This window comes from Aricia agestis, chromosome 18 (assembly GCF_905147365.1).
Source record: "Aricia agestis chromosome 18, ilAriAges1.1, whole genome shotgun sequence".
In the NCBI taxonomy this organism is placed as follows: domain Eukaryota; kingdom Metazoa; phylum Arthropoda; class Insecta; order Lepidoptera; family Lycaenidae; genus Aricia; species Aricia agestis.
This window is the reverse complement of record NC_056423.1, coordinates 877,479-889,680: the sequence shown is the minus strand read 5'-3', so window position 1 is coordinate 889,680 and position 12,202 is coordinate 877,479. Positions and strand designations below refer to the sequence as shown.

At 36.8% G+C, this 12,202-nt stretch overlaps 1 protein-coding gene across 2 annotated transcripts in view; it reads left to right on the top strand.

Annotated features, from left to right (window-relative positions):
• The window catches only part of LOC121735804, a 152,241-nt gene that overhangs the window by 43,005 nt on the left and 97,034 nt on the right, over positions 1–12,202 (top strand). For both annotated transcript variants that reach the window (XM_042126765.1, XM_042126764.1), the window contains exon 3: positions 1,717–1,898. In XM_042126765.1, coding sequence (XP_041982699.1) covers positions 1,717–1,898 — 182 coding nt within the window. The remainder of the gene's footprint in view (positions 1–1,716; positions 1,899–12,202) is intronic.

Genomic DNA, 12,202 nt, shown 5'->3' with positions numbered 1-12,202 from the left:
ACAGTGCGGTTTTTTAATTACAGTCTGGATGTAAGAATAAAGTATTTTTGTATTTGTAATATTTTTATTATTACTTCTGGTTTATTCGTAGAGCTGGCGCAAAAAAAAAATTACAAAGAAATATCATTGATGAGTACAAAATGCCACGCAACTTTGACCTCTACGTGTCTATAAGTTCAATTACATACAAGGTCCATATTTAGGAAGTATTACAATAATTGTATCAGTTATTACTTATTACTTAACATTAGGAAGTAAATTGTTAATGGATTTTAACCACTTACTTTTATTACATTTGTTAATTTGCCAGTATGTGAATATGTTTATGCTTTGCAACAACCATACAAACAATCTCGAGCTGTCAAACGAAATCGAAATTGATTTACGTCTGTGTGTAAAATTTGTTTACATATACACTTACACGATCATCTTTCTAAGACAATAAATTGTCAACGTGCCGACTGGACGTCAAACAGACGAAAAAAATTGGTTGTGCTATCATGTATCGCACATCTCTTTTTACCACGCAGTGTTACTAATAGTGACATCTCGCTTGCTCGCCTTTGTTTCTCTATTCCTCTAGATATGTTAACTTTATAGTAACAACTAAATAATCGTAGGAATTGAGCGCTAAAAGAAAATTTAATATTATGCGTCCGCGCAATAGAGCGGCCCGGCCGCAAGGCGCAACACAATGAGATCACAAGCAATTCTATGTAACCATTTCCTGAAATAGCGGCGCGGCACGGTCACGCCCCTGTTCACATACAATTGCTTGTTGGCCAAACCACTCGTTCGTGCGAACGCATTTATAAATCAAGCCTTATATTCGTCAGATTTTGCGTATGATAAAATACCTATACTAAATGCTTGACCTAAAATAAGTCCTATACAGCGTGTAACAAAACTAAGTAATAACACTTCACTGTATAAGTAGCAGCTCTGAAAGAGCTTTTTTTTGTGATTTGTATGGGTAGGCGCCTGAGCGTCGTGAAGCGCTGCTTCTTCCACAGTAAACTCTATATAAGTGACACATACACACCCTAAAGTATTATCACTTAATTTCGTTACATCCTGTATAGTTGAGCTAAAAAAGATCTAACATACTATGTCTCAACTGAACTATAACAATAAATTACCGAAATGATTATGTCCGGAACGAATCGGCGGACCGGCTCGGATCGGACAAATTGATTCACGTCAAATGTTTACGACACCTGCCTTTTGTACGAGCTGATGTCGCTTAAATATCTCATGTAAAAACCATTGACAATAGCACAAGCTACGCCAAAATAGTACAGACTATGCTATCTAAAGCTAATCATTGATAATGTTTTTTGTAGGATTTTAGTTGGGGTATTTTCTTCAGCACTTTTTTTTTCCTTTTCTGAGAATTTGAAAAACAAAATTCTTATACATATTTGGACCGAAATAAAACCGTTTTAGTTTATTTTTATTTATTTATATAAAAGTTTTATATCTTTAAGATTCCCTACACGAAAAAGCAAAGATTAGGAGTGATGACTCTTATTTCCATATTTTGTATATGTTGGAAAAATTCTAACAATACAAACCGATGTGAAACAGTAATTTTTATTTTGTTTGTTTGTATTAATTAAATAAATAAATAAATGTTAAACACCCCGATTATATTTACACTTGCACAAAAATGTTGAGCACCCATATCTTTATACTAAAACCTCCGCTTTCCCTCAGGTTCGATCAGGGCAAATCAACCAAAGGCGCGAGCAAGCTCCGGCGCGACCTGATTAACGCCGAGATCGCCAACCTGCGCGACCTGCTGCCGCTGCCGCCGTCCACGCGACAGCGACTGTCGCAGCTGCAGCTCATGGCCCTAGTCTGCGTGTATGTGAGGAAGTCCAACTACTTTCAACAGGGTAAGTCACTTATGTCACTTTAACAGGTGCAAGTTTAGTATTATTCGAATCATTCAAATATTTTTCAATAAAAAAAATTTATATTCGAATAATCTGAATATATGATTTTTTTGTTTAATCTAAATTATTTTATACGGAACATAAAAACGTCTATCTTTTTGTGGCGTCATTTCTATAAAAATACTTTAAGTTACTTGAAGTTCCATCGTGATCGTGTAAAAGGCTCAATTTATTGTGTCAGTGCGTCGATTTGGGTGATCTAATTTAATGACGTAATTTGTCCTAGGCGCTTCTGCCGTTGCTTAGTTTACAGAATTTTTTCAAAATGTATATTGAATCAAAATTTTTCATCTTAAAATATTTACAATGCCAATAATTGTCAGCATACAAACCACAAGCAACATAAAAAATATTCTCATTATTCGAATTTTTAAAATACATATATGACCCTGGTTACGCGTAGCCTTAACTTAGACATTGATTTAAAAGCAAAGAACAGTAAGTCACATAAAACAGTAAAATAAAATAAAGTAATAAAAATATGGAAAATAGTCGCCACCCGTCGCGACCGACAATTTCGTTAACAAATTAGATACGATTTATATTTAATAATACTCACTATGTATCTATTAATAACACCTAATAATAAATTAGTATTATTAATAAACGCTTACTAAACTAACAGCGCATAATACAGATTTATGTTGTGAATTAAATATTTGAATAAAACATAGTTTCACACGTCTACTCTGGCTTATTATAAATTCGGTTTACATAATTATGAGCTTACTAATATTTTATGGCAATTTTCATAGGCTTCGGGTCACCTGGTGGAAAGCAACTTCCGTCGCCCATGGACACTCGCAGCATCAGAAGAGCTGCAAGTGTGTTGCCGGCCTTTTAAGAGGGAATAGGGTAATAGGGGAGGGTAGAGAAGGGAAGGGAAGGGAATAGGGGAGAGTAGGGAAAGGAATAGGGTAGGGGATTGGGCCTCCGGTAAACTCACTCACTCGGCGAAACACAGCGCAAGCGCTGTTTCACGCCGGCTTTCTGTGAGAACGTGGTATTTCTCCGGTCAAGCCAGCCCATTCGTGCCGAAGCATGGCTCTCCCACGTATAAATTTTAAGTGGGTTACTTATGTTATACTATCTAGAAAGTCAGTTAAATATATTTTATGGTAAGAAGCTTATTGTCTGCATCTTCTTCTAAAAAGCTTGTAGTGAAGTTAAAAATATTTTTGATAGGAAGACGCCCGCAACTCCATTGCGCTAAAATTCGTTTATGGTACCAGAACCGTAGATATGCTTTTCTGCAATAAAAACTATTCTCAGTATTTTCCCGGCCCTCAAAGTATATCTACTAAACTTCTTCTAAATAGGTTCACCTTTCAAGCTAGAAAAGGTAAAAGACATACACACTTTCACATTTATAACATTAAATAAGGATACAGAAAGATATTCAAGTGTCGCGAATACCTAATTAAAATTGAGTACCGCTAACGACTACAACTTTACAAATATTAACGTCAAATTAGTGAATAATTGGTAATTTACAGCCGAGGTATTGGTATTAGATACATAGGTTAAGCTAGCATTTAGTGTATCAGTACTGCTGATCTGTTGTGTAATGTTGTAACAAGTTGTAATAACGTGAAGTTCGATTTATGATTATTCTTTACTTTGTAGAATTTCGTAACTTCGCTGCGCAAAAATTCATTCATCGCGCGGAAACCTATTAATATAGACTTCACTAAACAAACCGATTTAAGTATTTTTTTTATAAATAATCAAGACTTGAGCTGTGTCTTTTTTGTAGTTAAATCTAGCCAAATTTGTTTTCTGGGTGTTTAAACACAGTTTTGAATAATTAAATTATGACAGGAAAGAAAACATAGGGACATGCTAATAGTGGCCATAGATATTCAAGAAAAAAATTATAACTCTACCAGCATTAAACAGGGTAAAACGTTTGTTTGGAAAAACGGCCCTAGTGTCTCCTCTTAATACCTTACGCTAAGCTGCCATAAGAATAGTATGACGCTCTGACAGCTTCTCACTCAAAGTTTATCCACGCTTAGTTAATGTTTGAAATTCTTTGACGATTACTAAATAATCCCCATGTAATTCCAGCTTGTTTTATATCGTACTGCGTAAATGCCTCGTAATAATACATTAAAAACCTTTATTGCTGGTACTAATAATTGTAAAATAATATCTTTAAACTACAAAATTAACGCAGATTCCTCGGGACGCGTAATAATCAGCGACGTGTCTTGTGACACAGAAACTCTTCCAGCAGCGGGGCTAAAATGGTCGCTTTGGAGAATCATATTATGAATCATAATATGATTCATTTAAAAAAAAGGCAAAATGGTCACTCTGCTTGCAATTTATGTCCAGTAATTCGTACTAATTTGACATTCGTCAGTTTGACAGTTTTGGCAATTCATTTACTCAATAATATTGATTTGAGAGGAATTGTAAAATATGACTATTTTAAGTCCGCTGTTATTATTTTTCGCTGAGTTTTAATTACAACGTTTGATGTGACAGCTTCTAGCTTGGAAGATATTAAGGCTCTCGTTCACGTTCCCACAAAATAGACACAACATCGTTTGCTGGACCATCTAGTACCATTATAGATGTTACGCTGCAGGCCGAATTTAAAATTCTAAAATCTCAATTCTGAATTCAAATTTCAAAACACTTAAAAACAAAGGTAGCCGGTATTGTGCAAGGAAATGATATGCTAAGTGCAGTTCCCACGGTCTTCGCCGATTATCGGCCAGCTTCGTGCAATTCCGATACGGTTGTCAAGATGTGGATGTATGTTATTGGCAAAATTTTGCCAGATATTCTGCTTATTTTTTATATAATAAAAAAATAGAAAAAAATTAAAATACATATTACTAAATGACTTTATGTCATGGTGTTTTTGAACAAATTAAAAAAATGATGCAAAATTTACATTAAGAAAAATTTAATCGATAAATTGCAACTTTTACTGCAACATTTAGCACATCAACCATAATTTTTCCAGTCTTGGTAACAAGCACTGTTTTGCTATGCTTAAATCTTTTTTAATACGTCATCGATGTATAAAAATTAAAGTAAAACACACATTTTATAATGTTTTTAACAAAATTTGACCTCCATTGTTGGTATTTTAAGAAAATAATTTGATTTTAAAGGCTCTTTATAGGGTATATCCACATTATTGATATTGTTGTTGATACACTGAAGTGGTATCGTCTCAGCAGGATTATACACCACCACTACTGAAGAACCATTTTATAAATCCACTACAGATATCATCAGCATCATCAATTTTAATATTATTTTATCTTCTTTGTAAGCAAATTAAAAGACTTTAGACAAACATTTTCACAATACAGCTAGCTTACATCGAAATATGATTACTCGCAGCGATGGATATAAAATTGAAAAAATATTTAATCTAAAATAGATTGCTTGTAGTAATCCAAGTCAGGTCTTGTTTTGTTTTGCTTCAGTGTGCTCTTACACTAATGCCAATGGAATAAGAACATCACCATTTCAAAATCCTTTAGAAAGAAAGGACTCGTATTTAATTTCTGTAAAATGCATATTTCACCATGTGAACCGTCAGCAGTCGGCACCGTCCCCTGCGGGCACCGGTCGTCCCCCGCAAGAACCGCGTTCGTCCCCCGCCAGAACCGCACGTCCCCCGCGAGAACCACGTTCGTCCCCAGCGGGCTCCGCACGTCCCCCGCGGCCGCCATTACAGTAGCACGCTAATTTCCCTAATTTTCCAATCGAATACGATAACAGTACAGTCGTGAGAGAATCGATTTTATGACGTAATTAACGATTTTCGATTCGCTCGGCTCGATGCCGACCTTGGTGTAATTGAGCTTGAAGGAAAGAATCGATTTTTTATTTGCTAACTCGGTAATAATTTATCAAAAAATGCAAGGTTACTTTTAAAGCTATTATTTTATGAGACAAAACTACATTTTATTGTTTTATTGAAGATTCTAGAATATAACATTTACTAGTAATTATTAAATTTACTAGATAACCCGGTGAACTTCGTATCACTTTCCTCCTAATATAAACCTTCCCTGGATTTCCATGATCATTTCAAGACGAAAATTAGCCAAGTCGGTTCAGTCATTCTCGAGTTAAAACTCTACTAAAGTGAGGCTAACAAATTCAAAATTCGTTTTTGTTTAAGTATAGATTTAGATATATTTACTTTATTAAGCTTATAATATTCGGTTGAGGAATGTTTTAGGTTTCTCTACATCATTATGACTCACTGTGTACAAACTAATAGGCTTCAAACCAAGACTTATCGTATTCAAATCGAAACAACTAATTGCTTCACGGCTAACCCGACATTGACATGATGAACTATGAATATAGGCAACAGCTTAAATATAATAATTGTAGGCACAGATTTTATTAAATTTTTTATATCTATCTCATTATAATTTCTAAGCCTTTATTAATATCAATCGTAATTATTTTTATATCTTGGCTTTACTTTTCTTACCTTTTGCTCTTTAGGCTGAAAAAAAAACACAACATAAGTACTGGCCATCAACTGTCAGAATTCAAAAATGGAATGCCGGCCATATAGTTCTCATACACAATTAAACCGCGCAAATCAGTCGATCCTAAACGCTGAAATTACTCAAAACCGGCTGCTACACGCACCTTCTGGAATTTTCTCAACAATTTTTGCATACCACCCTGGGAAGTAATGAGGTAAACGCTGTTAGTTCGGCGGCCTTAATACTAGTGTAATGTACCATACATTGTGGTTATTGCTCGTAGTATGTAATCAATGATGATGGGATATCGACTTTTGACTATGTGGTATACTTTTATGTAGTTGCGATTATGAACTAATTATGTATTATAGCAGTCGAATTAAAACTAATGTTGCGTTGTAATTTTATGAAATAATTTGACTGGATATTAAACAATTAACTTATCAAAACTAATGCAGCGGGTCTAACAGTGCACAAAGCTGAATCGCGATATTGATGTTTAAATGAGATCGATGCGACAATCTAATATGTCTGAAATAACGACTCACGCCTCGGCCTGACTGAAAATTTTCTTTTTTTTTGACAGAGAATAAATTACATACCTACAAATAAGAGCCAGTCCACACGGCGCGTTGCGTCAGCGTTACGTCGACGCAGCGCTGTCGTTTGACGCATAGTCGGCCACACGGGCGCTGTGCCATCGTAAAGTTATTACGAAGCAGTCTTAATGTAAATTCCCGCTTCGTCTCGGAGGCTACTGTCCGTCATACGCAGCAGTCATACGACGCAGCGCTGCGTGTGAACACCTTGGTTTTTTGTATGTAAAATAACGCAACGGCAGCGCTGCGTCGACGCAACGCTGACGCAACGTGCCGTGCGGACTGGCCGTTATGCTAAGTACTCACATACGGTTTTGCTCGATAGTTTTACTCCGCATCGAAGGAAATGTCATTTTTAATTCCATCGAGCCGGCTCGAAGCGAGCCTTCGAGCTGTCAGTTTTGTGGTCCACGCGGTGGTTATTGCTCGATTTCTATATATAAGATAATCACTTAGCATTAGTGAAGATACCCTATAGCGACATCAATGACAGTTGTAACGTCAAAAATGGATGGAAAGACGTACCGTCAATGCACACACTTAGGAATTAAGACTGTCTTAGTAGTACTAATAGTAGTCGTATAGGCAGTGTAATTATTACATTTCAATACTAATTCCAAGTAATAGCTTACAAATAATTAACACATAACTCGGTAATAAATACAAGAGTAGCAAACTAATGGGTACTTAGCACGATACGTTCCTGGGATTACCTTCACTAAGATACAAGTGTGAAGTGATCATTAATAGTAGCACATAGTAATATTAAATCTGTTACTCTCTTTGCATTAGCTTAACTATGTCCTTACCCAAGATGTGTAAGGTCAAGGTCATTAATTTATTTATGTCCAAGTTAGAAATAAAAGATAATAATTTAGTATCAGAATAGATACTTAAGGCAACGCCTTGATAATTTGCTCTAGCGATATCGATTTTTCTCAGCAATGACTAAAGCTAATAAATTAAAGGTCATTGTCAATATTCATCATGTCTTTGTCTTTGAATTACCCATAGCATAACATGATTGGTTCATTTTTGTAACACAGAATAATCAATCAAAAAGACCTCTGTAAAAAAGGGATTCAAATTTTCGGCTTTTCATAGAAAACAAGCGATGTAAAACATACAATCCAACACGGTTTTTTACTTTAACGCGGCGTCACCATAATTCACATTCAACGAATGGGAATTTAAAACAAATGACGAATTTAGGATTCAAATATTTATGGAATTTGGCTTGTAATGTTGCATGGATAACAAATACGCTTATTAAGCGTGTTTTTTTCACGCTGGTTATCTGAGAGGTCGTAGCCAAACCGGCCTATTCACGCCAAAGTGCGATCCAAATCTAAATTTTCCTTACCCTTTCCTTTCCTACCATCTTACGCCTCACTAATTTCCTATAATCAGGGTACGTTCAAACAAGTACATTTATCTAATGCCTACTATACATATACAAATTCGTATGTCCCTAGCCAATTAGCAGAAAGGTGGTGTCAAATTAGCATAAATTTGAATTTTAAAACTATCTCGGCTGAAACCGGGGCGCTAAACAGGTGTAGATCGGAGATATATGGCGTAGAAAAATGTAACGCGGAAACAGAAGCTTAAATGCGATAAGAGAGGTTTAATGATTACTTAAAAGTAATTAAATGAAGCTTTTGGTAGATGTTTTATACTGGTTCCGTCAAACTCGTAGGTAAATTATTATAGAAGACGTCATTAAATGAGAATAGTGGTGAAAGTGAGTTTAGTGCAACGTGGGGTGATGCCAAGCACTTTTATTTGAGCCATTGAAAACTGAAGTTTATTTACTACACAATAAGATAATATATAAAACTACAAAAAAACTATAAACTTGATAAAATGTTGTGTGTTTGATATTGATAGAATACAATTTTGACGTGGGAGAGCCATGCTTCGGCACTATTGGGCCGGCTCGACCGGAGAAATACCACGTTCTCACAGAAAACCGGCGTGAAACAGCGCTTGCGCTGTGTTTCGCCGAGTGAGTGAGTTTACCGGAGGCCTAATCCCCTAACCCCCACCCTATTCCCTTCCCTACCCTCAACTATTACCTTCCCTTCCCTTCCCTTCCCTACCCTCCCCTCCCCTATTACCCTATTCCCTCTTAAAAGGCCGGCAACGCACTTGCAGCTCTTCTGATGCTGCGAGTGTCCATGGGCGACGGAAGTTGCTTTCCATCAGGTGACACGTTTGCTCGTTTGCCCCCTTATTTCATAAAAAAAAAAAACGTCCTTACAGAAAACCGGCGTGAAACAGCGCTTGCGCTGTGTTTCGCCGAGTGAGTGAGTTTACCGGAGGCCCAATCCCCTACCCTATTCCCTTCCCTATCCTCCCTTATTCCGTTCCCTTTCCATCCCTACCTTCCCCTATTACCCTATTCCCTCTTAAAAGGCTGGCAACGCACCTGCAGCTCTTCTGATGCTGCGAGTGTCCATGGGCGACGGAAGTTGCTTTCCATCAGGTGACCCATTTGCTCGTTTGCCCCCTTATTTCATAAAAAAAAATAACTGCAATATAAAAGCTTACAGTAATACTATACCGCGGGGACAACTTACATACACATAAACTATATAAAAGTTAACATAAAGAGGAAATACTGTAGCACGCGCGAGCGAATTAAATTCGTCTCTGAGTTGTTCTTTGATTTCAAGAATATTTACTACTTCTTACTGTATATTGTATTGTGCTTTCATTATATCACATGATTATGATTAGGTCAAGGTAAGTATTGTACTGCCCCAGATTTATTATCATTATAATGGACGTTAAGGTTATATTACACGGGCGTAAATATAAAAATAGGTCGCAATTCTGCTAAAGAATAAACTTTTATTGATACAGTCTCAGTACCGTATGGCTGTGGCTCAATATTATATTAAAACTAAAATGGTATTTTTGTATTAAAAGATACACCAACGTGAAATACTTTCTGCTTTGGTTCAAATAAGAGCATCATTTAACCTCTTACTTTATGCGCGTAACTTTGGCATTAAAAGCTAGTCAGACCTAGTCGCGGTAAACGCTAGTGAGACGTACGGTGGTAAAGCTAGTAAAACCCAATCGCTTTCAAAAGCTAGTAAGACGTAGTTACCGTAAAAACTATTAATACCAAGACGTAGTTGCGGAAAAAGCTAGTCAGACGTCGTCACAGTCATAGCTTGTAAGACGTACTTGCAGTAAAAGCTAGTAGGACGTAGTCGCGGTAAAAGCTAGTAAGACACAGTCACGGCTCTTTTACTTTCAGCTAAGTCTTATTGATGGACGTATTTTACAATTCTTATTATCTTTTTTAGTAAGACGCAGCTGAAGTAAAAGCTAGCAAGACGTAGTCGCAGTAAAAGCTACTATTAGGTAGTAAAAAGCTAGTATTAGTTAGTAAGCACTACTACGTCACCTTGAATTACTAATTCTCTTCGCGCGGTGCATGTGTTTGATTTGTGGATTCTCACGCAATTATTGTTTTTTTATCTAAGGCCGAATAAACAAGTTTTTACGACGATTACTGAAGAATGTATATATTTTAATCTTTTACTTTATTAAATACCACATTTTGCGTATGTTGTTAAAGTAACCCTTGGGAACCGTTCATTTCCAGCGATAAGTAGAGTGGTGATAATGATGCACTCATTACGAATTCAGTTCTATCGTTTCAAAGAATATTAGATGTAAGCAAATAAACAAAATGTTTAAATTATAATTTAAGTATCTATAAGTAGGTATAGTACGGAAGCCCTAGAATAATTTTGTTTTGATTACTAACAAGCTAAATTTTTGTGAGTAGCTTTATTTTGATAACACGAACAAAATTTTATTTGCGAAAAATGTCGAAAGTGGTAGCTAACAGAAATATTTCATACTTTGACCTGATGGTCCTAAAATATGGAGGACAATGTTTCGCAAATAAGAATGTTGTTCGCCTTATCAAAATGAAGCTACTCACAAAAAATTAGCTTGTTAGTAATAAAAAAAATTGTTCTAGGTCTCCCGGACTTACCTATTACTTCAAACCTTATTAGTTATTACTCGAGTTATAAGATCGTACTTTGTTTTTCTTTTTTTTTATGACATAAGGGGGCAAACGAGCAAACGGGTCACCTGATGGAAAGCAACTTCCGTCGCCCATGGACACTCGCAGCATCAGAAGAGCTGCAGGTGCGTTGCCAGCCTTTTAAGAGGTAATAGGGGAGGGTAGGGAAGGGAATAGGGGAGGGTAGGGTAAACTCACTCACTCGGCGAAACACAGCGCAAGCGCTGTTTCACGCCGGTTTTCTGTGAGAACGTGGTATTTCTCCGGTCGAGCCGGCCCATTCGTGCCGAAGCATGGCTCTCCCACATATTAAATTTGACACTGGCGTATATTTCTGTAGCGCGTTGAAGTGTTTTCCTCCGCAAAAGTTTGTTCTGTCATTTCTGTCCCTCGAATTTTGCAAATTCTGCCTACCTGATTTTCTCTGCTACTACTCACTAGTAGTATTACCGTATTTTATTACGGTAATATAAGTATTACCGTAAACTGTTGAGTTTTATACGTGAGAGAGCCATGCTTCGGCACGAATGGGCCGGCTCGCCCGGAGAAATACCACGTTCTCACAGAAAACCGGCGTGAAACAGCGCTTGCGCTGTGTTTCGCCGAGTGAGTGTGTTTACCGGAGGCCCAATCGCCTACCCTACCCTTTTCCCTTCCCTACCCTCCCCTATTTCCTTCCCTACCCTCCCCTATTTCCTTCCCTACCCTCCCCTATTCCCTTGTAAAAGGCCGGCAACGCACCTGCAGCTCTTCTGATGTTGCGAGTGTCCATGGGCGACGGAAGTTGCTTTCCATCAGGTGACCCGTTTGCTCGTTTGCCCCCTTATTTCATAAAAAAAAAAAGTGGTTGATTATTATAATAACACTATGTGTTTAAATATTTCTCTTTTGTCAAAGGAGCGAAAACGAAGGGAAAAAACTGTATTTACATTGTAAGTATCAAATTTTGTACTTTATTAAACGAACAAGGAAAAGCCCACAACATTCGGTAGTTCCAACGACTACAAAAATCAATTAATATTGGCTATAAGTCATAATTAAATTCCGATATAGCTATTGTTATTTTTGGATCGCGTGTGAATTTTATATAAAATTTTATGAACAATCGGTAGC